Source organism: Lepisosteus platostomus, chromosome 4 (genome assembly GCF_059453375.1).
Source record: "Lepisosteus platostomus isolate fLepPlt1 chromosome 4, fLepPlt1.hap1, whole genome shotgun sequence".
Taxonomy (NCBI): Eukaryota; Metazoa; Chordata; class Actinopteri; order Semionotiformes; family Lepisosteidae; genus Lepisosteus; species Lepisosteus platostomus.
In genome coordinates this window covers 59,338,385-59,355,259 of record NC_142614.1, presented here as the reverse complement: position 1 = coordinate 59,355,259, position 16,875 = coordinate 59,338,385, and the positions used below count along the sequence as shown (strand labels likewise).

Sequence of the window (16,875 nt, the reverse complement as noted above, 5' to 3'; positions counted from 1 at the left end):
AGTTTTTCCCCCAGGAAGTCTCCCATCCAGGTACTGACCAGGCTCACACCTGCTGAGCTTCAGTGGGTTGCTAGTTGTGAGTTGAAGGGTGACATGGCTGCTGGCCAATAAAACGGCTTATAAGACGTAGGTTCAGCGACAACTGGTGGAGAGTCACGTCCATACCTTTTAGCTAGTGTGCAATTGTGAGGTTCATTGTCCTTCAAACAAATGTGATTGCTAATAAATGCTGATTGTCCTGGATTATTACTAAACTAGGGACAGCATCTATTGCGAATTTATATCGGAATTTTGTGAATATGTTCAGTTGGACTCCCTCCACAATAACGTGACATGTTCAAAACGTTCGCACAGCAGCAGCAGGTAAAAAAAGAATATACACATTTATGAAATCTCTCCCTACCACCAGAAAGCTGCTTTATAAATTAGTTTTACACTGAAAAATGCATTGTATGTTTCTGAGTATACAACTGTTCTAGAAATTTACAGTTGCATATGTCTGTCTGTTATATATCTGACTGTGAACAGCTGGAATCTAGAATAATCAGTTATTCACACATGTTCAGTTGAGGAGAAGTGCTGTAAATATGTTCTCCGTCTAAAATGCGTGCTTCTCAATCTTCACATTTTCTTGTTCGATAAACACACAAAGCGAACACTAGAGGGCGCACATAATCTACATTCAGTTTTTTTTTTTAAAGTCGTGTCTTGTCAATTTCAAATCATGCAGTACGGCTCAAATATTTTTTACAAGCTAGAGATGACTTAATTCAGTACCCTGGGTTAACTACAGTATTGGGGAGTCGGACTAAATCATGTGCACGTGTCAATAGATGTAGTTTTCCACACAATGCCTGTAGTGAATTTTGACAGTGATCCGCAAGGAAGACAACAGTGGAAGAAAGATTAACCCAATATAATTCTGCATAAAGGATTTTAATTTTACATATAATCGTTTATTTTCTCTATAAATATGACCTTTTTACATTTCAAGAATAAAATATTTTCATCTTCAGCAAACAATTATTCAATAAATTATGGTCTCTTTCCCCAAAAAAAGTTGTGGTCATGAACTTCAAGGACACTATAATATAGTCCAAGAGGAAATCATTAAATAGCTTCAGTGTTAAAAATGCACTATCGCTTAGTCTTTGCTACGTGATATAAAGATACCTTTCAATGAAGTATCCTGAGAAAATATACTTTGTGACATGGTAAAAAAATACCACCAAAACCTTCTCTTGTGCAAACAGAAATGGTACTCACCTAACCAGTAAGTTAATATTTCTCTAGTCCATCTATTTAGTTATCTTTACTAGTAAAGCTCAACTTTTGATCTAAGCACTGGTGAAATATTTTTAATTTGTGCAGTGCTCAATGCTGTGTTATGATTTCTGAACCCATTCCCATTCCAATTAATAATATTTCAATATTTCTGACATTTCAGAAAACTTTAGGCAAAACCTAATTAATTTCAACAGTGTTAAACATTTCACATTATGTATGGGCAGACTGTCCCAGACAATGGAATTTTCAAATGTCTCTTATAATATATTAAATATAACAATTGGACGATACTATTTACAACACATCATAATTACACATATTTGCATTTGACTGGCATTGGAAGAATTTAGCAAAGCCTTTGGAGTGCCTGCAGGTATATATCAAATTTAGCCTAATTTATCCTTTAGAAAGGGATAGTGCAGTTTTAATAAAATAACCACCAGTGTAAACTTCATTTCTTAAAGCAGGCTTCTATAAAGCATGTGCAACAATATTAAATTGCATAAATCAGTTTCAACCAGCAGAAAACAAAACCTTCAGTCAAACAAATACACACACATATATATATATAAGTGAAAAGAAATATAGTAAAAGCTTTTGGCATTGAAGGACAGATTTGGCAAGCCCTAAGAAGCAAAATAACAATATTCACTCTTAACTGGATCTAAACACATGCAAATGAAATCACATGTAATCTAAACCGATTTACACCAAAGTGATGATTCCAGTCTTTCTTTCCTTGTCTATGATGAATTGGCAATAATTCATGTTAGAAGAACATAGCAGCTCTGGTATGGATGTTTGGCACCTGACCACCAGCCAGGGCTGTTGGGATGGGGCCGCTGGTTTGCATGAAGACTACACAGTGTCCAGTGGAGTGTCCTCAGTGTTGGTCCCTAGGGGAGAGACTGTTCCTGTGTTTCCAGGACACTGGAGTGGATAAAATGCAATTATCCGATGGTAAGCTGGCTGTCACAGATTACTGTAAAAAAACAACAAAACACAATATTAATTTGTGGTAATGTGAAAAGAAAGAGGTAGTTAAGCAAGGGTCAATTTATTATTATTCTAATGATAAAGATTTATATTCTCCTGTATTTTTTATAGAAACGTGACCACCAGGGATTGTATTTTCTCTGAAAAGAAATAATTTGTAAATCCTATTAAGATGTTCTTCACAAAAAATAAATTGCACGTTTTCTCAAACATATTCCAAGAACGGTGAATATCTGTTAAATCCATTGCTTTTTTAACAAACACACAACACTTGTGATTAGCTAGTTTACTGGTTTGAGTTAATCTCTTTGTAAACAGAAAGACATTATATAGAACAAGAGCAAATTTCCAAATGCAAAACGCAATGATTGCCCACAGTAAAATCCAGGACTAAAGGACTGAACAGTAGGGTGTGCTGCTTTGACCAAGACTGAGATACTCCTCTTTTACTTCTCTCGTCGGTGTCTGTTTACTACAGAGCTAACTCCACACCAACCAGCATGCTACCATGGCAACAAAGACAGACGATTTCATGGCCAGACAGCAACTGACGGTTTGGTAAATAACAATTCTAGAGTAAACTGGACCAGAGGAATGGAGGTGTGAATGTGTAAATGTTCACCGAAATGCATAAACTAACCAATGTAAAATCTATAATAAAATAGTGTACATAAAACAACATTCTGCTTACCCTGCTGCTGAAAAATTTAAATTGGACGGTAATGGATGACAAACTGTCTACAGAAGAAACTGAAGATTACTTACTAGCATAAGGAATGGTCAGTACTGCTTAAGTAAGAGGTTGGTGTGCAGATGTCCATTTAGGGTTAGTTATTGTAATTTGGCTTGGCTTGTATGAGACATTACATGTTAAGGATCATTTTCTGTGATTACCTTGCAAGAGATGATTTGAACATTTTTGCAATTGGTTTCTATTGTAATCACTATCTTGTACAGTAGTTGGTACTCTTAAACCAAACAGTTTACTATATGTATGACGAAATATTTGCAGCAGTTGTAAGACTACCTGTCATAGTCTTGTAGACTGTAATTAACAATTGATAATTATTGAATAACAGTAAAGGCCACTGTTGTCACTGTTGTCTGACTATAGTATACATACAACATGGCAAATTTAGCGAAAGAAAACTGACAATATGCTGTACTAAGACCATGGATAAAACGCTTAAAATAATAACTGTTTCTAAACTAGATTCTAGTTCTTTGCTGTATGTTTTACTTCCCTGTGAGGTTAATAGTGTACAGGGATAATGGGTTTAAAAACATATGTGTACCTGCATTTATGACATTATTTGATAAAAAAAACTATCAAGAAAATGACTTGTCTGTTATTTAAAGATGTATAAATAAGGATTCATACTGACATGATACATGTAAGGAAAAGAACTCCTGTCACTGTTCTGATTTTCACAAAACTCCCAAGGAACTCAGAAGCCAATTTTCCAGGTGAATGGACTGAAACTGAACGCAGGCTGGCATCTCAGCAGTCTGTCTACTCAAGACAGCGGGCTATCACAGCAACACTGCAATTCTGACTCCAGAAATGCAATTCGCTCTCAGTGCAGACGTTTCTCTCAGCTTGTCCTTTCTACCCCATTTGTGATCTGGGATGAATGCAAATCATTTGCGGTGACCACAGCCCAGTTTCCATCATACTGATACTCCATATGGAAAAAAAACATTTTGGTTGTGAAAACATAATTGTTTTACTTCTAAAAACCGAGTAAAGAGCCATAGTGGCTTCATTAGAATCTAGTTCAGAAACCAGTGAATGCAGGTTTAATGATGAGCAAAGGAACTGTGAAACCCCACATTCTGGAATATTCCAAAACCGATGCCACCTTATTAGGGAATACATTTCTCTAGGTTGAAATGACTTTTCTTGTCTTGTATGTCAAATAAATGCAAGTCTGGGTTTCAGCACTGACAAAGCCTTTAGCAGAAAAATATTTTGATAGATTAGTATTACATCAGGTATGTCTTTCTTCCCTCAACATTTCTGATTTTCAGAAGCTTCTAGGTATTTTCAAAAGGCTTTCAAAAGCCTTTTTTGTGAAGATGCCCAGAGTGATGTCATAGAACAATAAGACCTTTGTGTGCACAGCAGATTAAGAGCAACTAAACACCACAATCACCTTCAGCTAAACCTCTATAGCGAACTGCTCTATTGTCCTGACTTGCAACTATTCAGGGAAAAGGAAGAAGGAAAGGAGAGCATCGAGGTTACCAAGACCAGATTTCACAGTATATGACCTGATATGTCCCAAGACAACACATGGTCAGCCTGTCAGAGAGAGTGCTTATCTGTGTATTTTCTGTCACCTTTGGTTTTGTGAAACATAGACAAATGCAAGGGAGAGCCAATGACTTTTATGAACCGTTTTGTCTTTAATTGTCTAATTGTTCATCTTCCTCAACCATGTTTTTGCTATCTATTGTGAATTTCATGTGCTTAGACCTCAGGAGCCACCTATTAATAGAGAGGCCTGTCATAACAGAAAAGTAGGTGGGCTGCGTCTTTTAAATCTAAAGACTGAAATGCCATTTCAACAACATATTATAAATCACAATGTCTTGTGCATTTTCACCTATGTATAGAACATTGATGTGCCTCCATTTTCATCCCATACAGGTCCATAATAAAAGGCAAAGCAAAACCTGAAATCTGAAAGTATGAAGGAACTTCACTCCAGTTCTTAATCTAGAATATACTTTTAATTGGAGGCAAACTTGGTGATTGCTACTTACCAAGTAGACATCAAGCACTGAGCCATCATCTTTGTCAATATCCAGCGTGCTCTGTTCCGATGTCAGACAGATAGCACTGTCCTCTAAGGTAAACGTGGAACTGGAGGCCAACATTTCTCTAAATAAACAAAATAGAAAAAAGATAACATCATATTTTCACAGCAAAGTAGCACTGGTGCGTTAAATAACTTCTTTCTTGCCAGCTCCAGTTATTTGGATCAGCTCGAGGGTTATATTTCAAGAAAATATTTTTGGGGTTTCAATATAGCATCAGAGATTATGAGAATTAATTTCCTAACCTATCACCTGATTTTGCCTAAAAATGTCTTTTTCAGCAGTATATTGTATAAACACGAGCACACAGGCAAGGCTATAAACAGAGGCCCTGTGACCCTGCTTGCTTGTCCAGTAACTGTTTATTCCAAGAATCTTATTTTGCTGTTTTCCCTGGAGTGCAGTGAATTAGCTGCCATGGTAGACTGTTCCACGCACAGTTAAGGGACATCTCCATTCAGAAGAAATATGCGTTCAACCTACATTTTTAATCAGTGGGGGAACTCATCCAGTCCTCATTTATACAGGACTGTATAATATCAACACTTAATAGAGTTTTAAACGTTTGTAAGGATTTCAAACCTCCATCTCTCTCTCAATTTCGTATTAATATCCCGCTTCTTTTTCACCCACTTGCGTGTTTCGTATCCCTCCCTCCATCCCATCTCAGGTCTCCCCTGACAGGGGCTCCCGGCTTACCACTCGTTAAACAGGGAGATTATGGGGCTTCGCCAGCCACCTCCTCACAGGCTGGAAGTCGTTCTCTCAGCCAGGGAATTAAGCCAATAAACTATTTCGTGCCTTTTATGGTATTTTACTGGAACAGCAATAACCATCCAATAAAAGGGGCTGTTATCTAAGGTGGATTATTTACAGCTTTTGGATACCTTTAGTAGGAAAGTCTGGTTCTTTTGAAATTAAATACCTGTATTGCAAATATGAACAAGAGTCCAGCACATGAATTGTTCTGTGGGATATGGAGGCTTGAACCACATTCAGTACTAAGAGTAAATGTTTTGCAAAGTGCACTGTGCAAGCCGGAATATCATGTTATGAAATACAGATTCCTACTGTAACTACAACGAAACAATGGCAAATGCTTACACTTTACTTTCGTAATTACAGCTTTATGCTCTTTAAGATGTTAATCCTTAAAACTAAACCTTAAACCGTAGCAACCCATTCTATGTAACTAATGGTTTAACGATTTTATGTTTATGTGCAGCACTAGCCTAAACCTGATGTTTAGTTAGCAGAAACTGTTCTGGGTACAGTTGTATAACAAATTCATAAGACATGGCCTATAAATAACAAAATTCCATTACAGCTGATTTAATTTTTTTAAAGAAAATGGGAACAGTAGTTGAAGTGACATGGACACAAAATGACAAAATGTACTTCATTGGAAAGAGACAATTCATTGGCCTTGGCCACTAAAAAAAGTTTGTGAAACAGGACGGAACAACGTAACACATGAAATGAAAATAACGAAAATGAATTTAACAGCTGTTGAACACGAGACCTCGGTGTTTGGAAGAGATAGACCATCTGAGCAGTCTACAGCAGCAGTACGTAGTGAGTGTGTCTCATAACAACTACCAACAGGGGGCCCTCAGACTCCTGTAATGCCATTATGTCACATGACATGCACGTCTCAGGTAGAAACAGCTGAAACATTCATTATCAACACAATGCAAATGTAACAGAATGGGATAAAGCATGTAGCCAGTGGATCCTCATGTCATTTTTCCAATGGCCTCCTCTCACTTGTAACTTTTCTTATGCTCTCATGTTCTACATGTTTGCACTCACAGATAATTAATAATTTTTTTTAACTCTAAACGACATCTGTGCTGCACTTGTTTCCCTGCTTTTCGGTTGCTTATCATCTTCCCAATTTCAGTCTTCCTTTAAAGCGATCTTCTCCAAGCCCTTGGGCCTGACAGTAACACCATTTGGGGGTTTTATTTTTGCTGCACTGTCACACCCCACATTACACCCCTGCTTTTGCCAAAGCCTGCTCAGCCCAGGTTATCTGTTATGGCCAGAGGTTTATGGTCTGTAAGACAGAATGACAGGCAGGGTTATAGAGGGAATCTATTTTGCCCCAAGAGTTCTGAGAAGCCTCTACCCACTATAACCCTGACTGTTGAAGTTTGGAGTTTCCTCCAAAGAGGGTGCTATACTGTATTTCCAGGTAGGTAGAGGGAATGCTAGCTAGTTGGCCTCCAGTGTGATGAGGCTCAGCCATTTATCACCCTGCCTCTCAGGGTAAAAAAGGACATACAGTAGCAAGCACAGCCTCTGGTCTTGTGATGGGCAGACATTCTGGAAAAGTAGAGAACAAAGAACATTTTCCGGCCATGTAAGTGAGATAGGGCTCCAAAGGTGGAGCTTGGTTTAATTTTGCAGACCCTGGTAAAAGCTTGAAGCTTAATCCAGTGACTGTCACACCTGGTACAGGACTGACTGAGTGAGTGAGTCTCTTGGTATCTCGGCTCAATACCACATTTCCTCTTTGTACAACAGCAGAACCTGCGACAGGTGATATATTCCACAGCACATCGAGCTAGGCAGGGAATCGCACTAGTCTTGGAGAGATGGGCACAGATAAGCATTGTTCATTCCACATTAAGAATATCTGGGTATCCTACAGTAAGTACAACACCATAAATAATCCTTAAATGGAAAAATGTATTCCACTGGGTTACTTTTGTTCTGTGCATAAATAGCCGAATGTTAATAAATCTGAGTAATAGTATGTAATGCTCAGATGTTTGCTATCTTTACGTCATTGTACTAAAAATAGTTACAAGGTGTGAATAATTATTCACAGCTGGAAGAAAACTGCTTTTACCCACCCCACTGAATGCAAGCTCAGAATGTTCTTAATACCTGCAGTTTAATACATTGTTTTTAATATGTAGCAACTTTCAAGTTTAGAGTGGTAGATAGTGTGCTTTACAAGCAATTGCTTATGTAAGTGTAATTAGGCAATGTAAACCATCCAAAGAGCATTAAGTCCTGTGTACATCCACACAGTATCACAAAGTAGACTTGTTTTGTAATGACACATCCAAACTAACTTAGCAAATCGTCTGCAAAAGATGGCCTGCATATCTGTTGATCTACTACATTTGCAGGGCTTTCTAAGGAACTCATGAGTCGTGACGTCAATGTTACAATGTCAGACAAGAGCCTCGCTCCCCCAGGGACTGCATGGGTATAAAGCAAGCTCTTGAATTCTTAAAAGTTGCCCTGGCAGCTCTTAATTGTTTGTATTAGATTCATTGTTTGATCTACCCTTGAGTCAGAAACCTTTTGTTTAACTTGCAACGATGTCTTTAGAGAATTAACTGTTAAGAGAACCACTTAAATATTTAATAGTTAAGGGGACGGAAAATAAATCGACATATAAAATGTACAAACCGAGGAGAGCAATACGGGTAAAAAGCTGCACCAGAAGGTCACATTTAATTGAGGGCTTTTAAGAAGAACCATGCTTAGACCTAAATCAAATTACATCTAATCAAATACATGTTGGCAGAACTCGGTTGGAACTGCCTTAATTTGAATGCAGCTGGCTGCCGAGGCTGTCCGAGACGCACCTGTAGGCGGAGTCGTCGGGGTCACCCGCCAGGCTGGGCTCGTTGCCGTATAAGGAAGAGGACGAGATGGTGGTTACCATGGAGGCGGCTTCAAACAGAGCCGGAGGCTGTGGAACGAGGTCAGGCTGAAGATAGGACCCAAACACTGAAACAGAATATGCAGTGTGTGGTTAAAAAGGGGGGATCGGTTTACTGGGCTCTCGACAGCTGCGATACTAACGTCTACTAGGGACAGAGCAAGAGCCCTGTTAAATTTGCTGCGAGACCTAAGCTGTACCAGAAAAGTCCTCAGAAGGTGCCAATACAGCTCCTGGGAAGAAGATCCCCTCCAGCCCTGTGAATCTAATACTTAAAAACATGTTTGTTGGGAAGATCAGTAATATTTCAAGATGAATCTGATAAACATGTTGTTGGGTAGAAACCTAGGAGTAGCTCACACTTCCCAACTATGGTGATGCTCAGGGGACTGTGTGATGCCCATAGTGGTATCCCAGGAATGGACAGCTAATGAATCAGAAATATTCGGATTGCAGGTCTCAAAAAGTAAACTTTTGTAAGACGTTTTACTATTTGAGCCATTTCGCAAACCCTGGGGTTGTGCTGTTAAAGTATGTTTAACTTAGTTTAGCATTTAGTACAAAAAATAGGAAATATAGCTTAGACATCTTTATATTGTTATGACTTACTATCAAGATAGAACAGTCAAAAAATAAAAAAATAAGGTTTGCCATTCAAAAAGAACATGTTGCCACATTTTCTCTGAAGGTCTCTGGCATGTAACCAAAGCTTTTGAAAACTACAGAGCCATGGTTTACATAGTTGCAAGGACAGGAGTATCATTATTGCTGTTGTTGAATTTCAGTGGCAGTGGGCTTTGTAGAATGGAAAGAATAAAAGCCACCACATGTGAACAAATAACTTCGCTTGACATCTGTTTAGAAACTGCCGCTGAAGGACGTTGTGCTGTTGCTACGATACCTTCCATAACTTTAAACAAGTCATAGTTAAATTAAAAAATATACCCTGAGCATCCAAAGAAAGTTATCAATTACAGCTGCAACACATGATATTCAAGATATTCAAGATATTCAGGAAAGTGACTTTGTAGAAGGTGCGTTGTCAATTTATTGAACAGACATGACAGAAGTAAATTCATTAGGCTGCTTAAAACTGGTCATCAACAGGTATGTTCAACAGTGGGTTTCCTGTGAAAGTGACAGATTGATAGCCTGTATAGTGGCCCCTGTCTGAGACAACGCAAACTGTAGACCTGTATTGATTTGCACCAGGTACCAGGTTCTGACTTCTGGTATTCAGTCGCAATCCTCTAGTATATCCTGCACAGGCAAGTGCCATTTCGCTGGTCTCTGAGGCCTAGACGGCACATGTTGTCCCTGTTCATCCGAGAAATGTTTAAAAGAGCTCAAGTCTGGCCAGCAGGGTACCATCTGAATAACTTACATGTTGAGGACCTGCACTTTTCAGTTAGAATGTCAAATCAAGTTGAGTTCACATGAAGGACAGTACGTGAGGCGCCAGGACTTGATCAATGCAGTGCCATGCATTCAGTTTGCCACCAATCAGTACAAGCGGGGTTTTGTAGTGGATAGACACTCTTTTCCAGGTCTTCATCCCTGAACATCCACAATTTTGGTGAGGTGTTGTGACTCAGGGTATCTATCTCAGATATTGGCTTGATGGACTTTGTTCCTCTGTATCATCTTGCCAGATTAGACATTTCTGGCTACGAACATCCTAGATGACGCACTTCCAAAATATTGATGGATCCAAGACATTTTTCTGTTGATTAATGGGGCACAAGGGTCCCATTCAGTGTTTTTTTTCTTGATTTTTCCATAGGCTTGACATTCAAATACTGGTATCTGGTATATTAAATCAACACATCACCTGTGCATGGTTAGCTATCTCTCTAATGAGGTGATTTAGTGCTTATGCAGCAAAGTCACTCAAGTGTATTAGCATCAGTTATGAATGTCTATACCATTTAATTAATATAAAAATCTATTTTCCTTTTTACTAAATACATACAGTATATCGGTAGTAGTTCAGGTGGGTAGCTGCGTCAGCATGCGTAGGCTGCAAAGGAACAAGTAATAGGTTTATTCCATGCTGAAAAAAAGAAAGAAAGAAGGAAGGAAGGAAAGAAGAAGAAGTTCTCTTTCTTCTTTTTTCAGCATGGAATAAACCTATTACTTGTTCCTTTGCATACAGTATATCCATTGATTTGTTTCAACATTTAACTTGGGTGTTTCTTTTTAAAACAAATCTGTTCTCTAAGTATCTCTAGGATTGCAGGAAGGCTTCAAATTGGCATTATTCACTGAAATGCATTTTTTACTTCATTAAATGCTAAAGAATAGAACATTTCATTTTTGTTATATTAGTTGTATATCAACCTACATGCATACTACTGATATACTGTATGTTTCCTTGCAAAGAACTGTTGTTTTTGGCATTGGTATGGTGTTGAATGTTAGGGCACTCTTTGAAGTAATTTGTGAGGTAGAGCAGAAACCAACTTAAAATGCTATAAACTACTACAGAATGGCCCATACTGGCAAGCTGCAAGACTTTCTGACAGTTTTTTTTGTCAGGAAGTAGAGGTTTCATGACTCACTGCATTATTGCAGTATGTTGCAACCCACACACTACAGGGGACACTACAGGAGTATATTCTAGCCATATCTACCACCACCACTGAAATCCCACATTCAGTTTTGTCAACCATTAGCTTACGGTCCGGATCTTTCATTACTGGAAGGCACCTTCTCATGTTCATACATCATCATATGCCACCAAAAGAAACAGGGACCCAGAGAAAGAGTGCGATAAAATACTTGCAAATCGCGTTGCACCTTTAGAACACTTGAGTATATCACACATTGTAGAAGACAATAAGTTAACAATAAAATAACAGTTGGTCCAAATCAGAATGGCAAAGTGTGTGGCAGCTTAGTTTCATTTCAAGCCACATGGGTATCTCGCTGGGTGGCCAGGTAATGTTTCCAGGCGGGGCTGGTGCCACAGACAACAAGCACCACTAATAATTGTTACAGTTTGTTGGATGATTGTGAAAGCTGGTCAGGGTTAGGACTCCATGCATGGATACAACTACAGGGTTATCTTCTGTTCCAATTTAATCTCGCCAGTCAAAACTGAAAGCATGTTTAGGGGCGGAGCGATGGCTCTGTGGCTAAGGATCTGCGCCTGTGGCTGGAAGGTTGCTGGTTTGTATCCCGCATCCGGCAGAGGAGTCCTACTCCATTGGGCCCCTGAGCCAGGCCCTTAACCCCAATTGAGAGGTTTCCCTGTATTTGTTTTGCCAAAATACGCTAAGAGGAGCCCTGAAAAGCTCAAAAAAACAAAAACTGGACTTTTCATTAGTCATTCACTTTCTGGGTTTCTGCCTTTTTAACAGTCAACATTATACATCAATGAAAATAAAAAAAAACTGCCACTCAGGAGCTTTAATAATAGAATTAGAAAGGTCAGGCTGAAGTCAGGGGAAGGCCAGGGCTGATGAGACGGAGATGCCTTGCGTTTAAAGGAGAGTTCAAGGCTGCCAGCTCATACAGGTGAATAATGAAATTAGTGACCCCGGCCCTAATGTCCTGATGCCCTAGCTGTTTTCCCCATAAGCAACCCACGTACGAGCTTTATTGCAGATGGAGCATCACTGTGAAGCACGTCGGGCCCTGCGACTGTGATGAAGCATCGGATTTTGCAAAATGGCCGTTCTTGGTTCTTGTACCTTGTCCATCCAGGCTGGCGAGGCTTCGGGCGCCACTGAGCCTGTCCTTCCTCTCCTCGCACCGCTCTTCGTTCGGGGAGGACAGGATCTCCTGCGAGGACGCCTTCAGCGCTGGGATGGAGTTCCGCGCTCTCTTCGACGGAGAGCATTTGATAGCTGGGGGAGGCGGAGGGGAGAACGTCACCGACGTGGAAGAAAACGCTGCAGGACCTTGAGAATCCCCACCTCCAGTGGGTATGGGGGAGGGGGCAGTTATTGCCATCACATTGTTATTATGTAGAAAGAGAATTATTATTATAAATAGTTAGAAATTATTATCAACTCAGCAGAACGATCAAGAAATCGTTCACACATACAAGTTTCATTTAGGTACGTGATACAGGCCTGTGGCGTGTATGTACGTACAAGGAATCTTTTTCTAAAGTAATCCTCAATATTCTTTTTTAATAGAATTCGCACTGGAACAGCTGTGCTTGTTTCCTTGTTGTTTAGACTTGGCCTTGTGTTATTTAGGTCAGCCAGTAAGTCAATACAAAACCAGTAAATGTAAGCTTAATGACCGTCAGCAAAGCCACAGCCACATTTCCTTTCCATAATTCAAAGACGCACATGATATATATTGAAAGTGTTCTACACAATTCTAATCGCACTATCTTTGTGTTACAGTAAAATGCAGTAAATGCGGCTCCGTTTAAAGGTTTCTGCTGCACAGGCTGTGGTAGATTTGTTAGCAAACTTTACATTTTTAATGTATTTTCTAGTCTTATTTTTTATTTTTCAGTCTCTTGGCTGGCAACCAAGAGGGATAAAGGCATAAAAACGGCCTCTGCCGTTCCTCTGAGATAAGAAATGAAGAGTATCACTGAGGTTACACACAGCTCGCTCCCCAGGCTCCCCTTTCACACAGGCCGGGCCTGCAGTTTTCTGAACAGAAATTGTATACAGCAAAAACAGCAGAAACGAGGAGGAGGGAACCTGCCAAGTTTCAATACTTTAAGTCTCTCGTCTGTGGTTTGGAACACGTGAGGCAAATTTAAACTCTGTGTTGTAAATTTATGTAGATATAATCAGGCAAAATATGTTTATGGAAATTAGTGGGGACAAAATCGAGATGTGGAATAGGAACCTGACTTTAGTTTCTTCTGATAAACATGTCATTGACTGCGACATTTAAAGTGCAACACTTTATTTAAAACATCTTTCACTTGCAACAGTTGGAAAGAATCACTGATGAACACTTACTGTGTATCTTCTTGAATACCCTAGTACTCATGAATTTTAAAAATCTGTTTGCGTAGAAGCCAGGCCTATGTACTGACACCGAATCCTACAAGATAGAAAATGTACAGTAATTGTAATGTTTTTCAGAATAAAAACACAAAAACATGAAACATAAAGCTAATTAAAGAAATACAGTACCTTCAATAAAACATGTTCTACATTAAATCATTTAATTTCTATGTTCTTTTACAAGAAAAATTAGAAACGTTTATCTCCATTAATTGCCTTCAATGAAATAGTACAAAACTTTGGCTCCAGGGTTATAAGACGCAATTAATGCTTTAATAATGAAAAGATTTAATAACTTACACCATCGTATACAAGAGCCTTCCAGGAGTGTTCCAGCTTCTTAATCAACCTTGAAAAAAAATGAAGAACCTATAAGGATCTCACCAAGTAATAGAAAAACAAATTCAATTGTTTCGCTTTGGCACTAAATAAGCTCTCTTGTCTGTTGTTATGGCCAGAGGTGAGGATTGATGGTGAATCTGACAGCTGGCACAGTGCTTACAGACACCATAAGACAATGTAACTGCTGAACCACAACAAACTGTGGGATGACTCTCATAAAGAAAATGATAAAGACTAGCACAAACCATTCCATTACTATTAATTTAGTAAAGATACAAAAAGACATTAATGTCTAGTATCACTTATTCTAAATATTCTAAAGCAATCTTTAGCATCACAGCTGATCCAGTCTTAACATTTCAACTGATATGTTTTCAAGTACAAACACAAAAATCATACCTGTACGACTGTAAAATGTCAATAATACCAAGGAAGATAAGAAGCTTTTCATCCTTGTGTGTTTTGGCAGGAATGCCCCCCATTCTGTAGGAATGATACAAAATGGAAATAAGTATTTTAAGAGAGCTGTCACATCCGACTGTTTATATATTACTGAAATAAAGACACACAGCCGATGAGAGTCAAGCTTCATCTTGTTATAATAGGAATAAGAAAGGGCAGAGTCAGTGTGTGGCTTTTTGCTGCACTTCAATCATTCTCTTTTGTTCTGTGTTCCACCTTCTGCAATTCATCTGTTTCATCCCCACTGTGAGTATATGGTTTTGTGTTGAGTATGCAAGAGATTATGAACCTTTTCTGAAACAAGTCTTCAAGCACAGCCTTCCAGTCCTATACATCATCTGCTACCTTTATCACTGCAAGTGTAGAACACAAACAGCAGGGTTTCCATGCCACAGAACAGGCATGTCCTTTATTAGTATCAGACAGAACCGCGGGCCCTGACCAGTACCATTGAACGCATGTGTCTTCTTGAGACAAGCATGCAGCAAGTCACCTTTTCCACCATCGAGAGTGAAAACCCATGGCTCACTAGACAAAGACCTCGATCTAGACTACAGAGCTCATCTTGAACAATAAACGATGCTTTTGCTGGGTAATTTATGCAGGACTCCTGTGTCATATTTTTTCATTGGAACATTTCTCTTGATTATCCTGGTTCCATAATAATTCACTCTTCATTCCCGACTCCTGCATGTGACATTTAAATGTTGCCTTTTGTACTCCATAGAACTGTGATTTTAACGTCTTATGTACCGCTCATTGCTTATGAAAAATCTGCCATTTGAGCAGCTGGGCCCAATACAACGATAGAAACAATGTAAGGCAGGGTGGACCACTCACTGACTCAGACTCCTCCAACAGCAGCCATGAAGACAATGGCATTGACCAGTCGGACTGTATGTGACTCACACCGGACTTCACTGCCAAGTGGGACTTACGTGTCATCAGTGGTCACTGCTTCCCCAGACTTGCCTCCTCCTTGGATGGACTCCATAGCGGTGGAGTACAGCACCTTCTGGGCTCCTGGGCGCTTCCCATCCCCTGCCGCCTGTGCATTATCCCCATCCCTCTCCTTCGGGCACTGATCCAGCACGTGAACTCCTAGCAGCAAACTGTAGTCCATGATCTTAAAGCTTTCCAGAACCTAAAGGCATGCATGGAACATGACTATTAAGCAGAGAAAGAACTCAAACAAAACTGCAAACAGCAGCAAAAAACAAAACGGTGTAATCATAACAATTCGCAAAGCTTCTCGATCAGGGGTGCCCAAGAAGTCGATCGCTGAGTGATTGCCAGTCGATCGATCGCAATGTTTGGCAAAAAATAAATGGGCTCTTTGACTGTTTACCTTTTTTGATAGCCTAAAATTTCATTCAGATCTATGCATGTAATGTCATACATTTTACTGCTCTTGTGTGTGTTTAACCCTTGTCGAATGGGTTGTAAAAGTCTCTTCCCTGCGTGATACTGAAAAAAGGGCTACAGGAACTCCGTAAATAAAGTGTTGTGTGCGCTACCCAAAAACGTTCTCTTGGCTATTGCCGCACGACCCCCAGATTCGCTACATGGTATAGTGGAGCTAAACAGACTGGCCGTGACAAATTCACCTACAGTTTGATTGCCTATTTGATAGTTGTAGTGTTTGAGCGAAAATGATGAAGCAAAGAGACCGAAAACTCACCGTTACCACAAGGAATGGGAGCATGATTATTATTATTTTACTTTCGCGTTCAAATCTGCAACGCTAGAGTGTACGCGAAAAAGGGAAATATATAGAACACCATTTCAGAATTGCACACAAAACGTATGATGCTAAAAGTGAGTTACGGAAAAGGAAAGTGGAAAACTTAAAATCTCAACTAGAAGCAGTCGGTTTTCAGGAGGCCCAATACAAGAGCGAAAGGGGCAATCATCACATTGTTCCGTGTGAGCCACGGTTTGGCTAAACTTAAAAGGTCAGTCAGGGATCGTGAAGTAATAAAAAAGTGTTTGCTGAGGCTGCTGACTTGCTGTTTGGAGATTTCAAAAACAAAGATTTTGGGCAAGGTTCAGACAGCTGTTGCCTGAAATCCGAGCTTCTCAAGTCGTCTAAACATAGTGAATATGCCCAATTAGAGGATGACCAGTGACGTCTGGAGTTAGCATTCCTAACAGACGTGACTGAACTGCTGAATGAGCTGAATGTCGAGCTGCAGGGACACAATAAAAATGTCATCGACATGATCAGCAGTGTCAACACGTTCAAAAAAAATTAATAAGTGTTCTCAAGTAAGCTTCTCAGTGCCAATGCTCACA

At 39.5% G+C, this 16,875-nt stretch overlaps 1 protein-coding gene across 2 annotated transcripts in view; it reads right to left on the bottom strand.

Moving 5' to 3' along the window:
• Nucleotides 1-917: 917 nt before the first annotated feature.
• pip5k1bb (phosphatidylinositol-4-phosphate 5-kinase, type I, beta b) overlaps nucleotides 918-16,875 on the bottom strand; it is a 68,850-nt gene continuing 52,892 nt past the window's right edge. For both annotated transcript variants that reach the window (XM_088630062.1, XM_088630061.1), the window contains exons 8-15: nucleotides 15,519-15,724; nucleotides 14,518-14,601; nucleotides 14,077-14,125; nucleotides 13,729-13,813; nucleotides 12,487-12,642; nucleotides 8,715-8,859; nucleotides 5,053-5,170; nucleotides 918-2,269 (exon numbers count right to left, since the gene is read on the bottom strand). In XM_088630062.1, coding sequence (XP_088486188.1) covers nucleotides 2,267-2,269; nucleotides 5,053-5,170; nucleotides 8,715-8,859; nucleotides 12,487-12,642; nucleotides 13,729-13,813; nucleotides 14,077-14,125; nucleotides 14,518-14,601; nucleotides 15,519-15,724 — 846 coding nt within the window. In that variant the 3' untranslated portion in view covers nucleotides 918-2,266. The remainder of the gene's footprint in view (nucleotides 2,270-5,052; nucleotides 5,171-8,714; nucleotides 8,860-12,486; nucleotides 12,643-13,728; nucleotides 13,814-14,076; nucleotides 14,126-14,517; nucleotides 14,602-15,518; nucleotides 15,725-16,875) is intronic.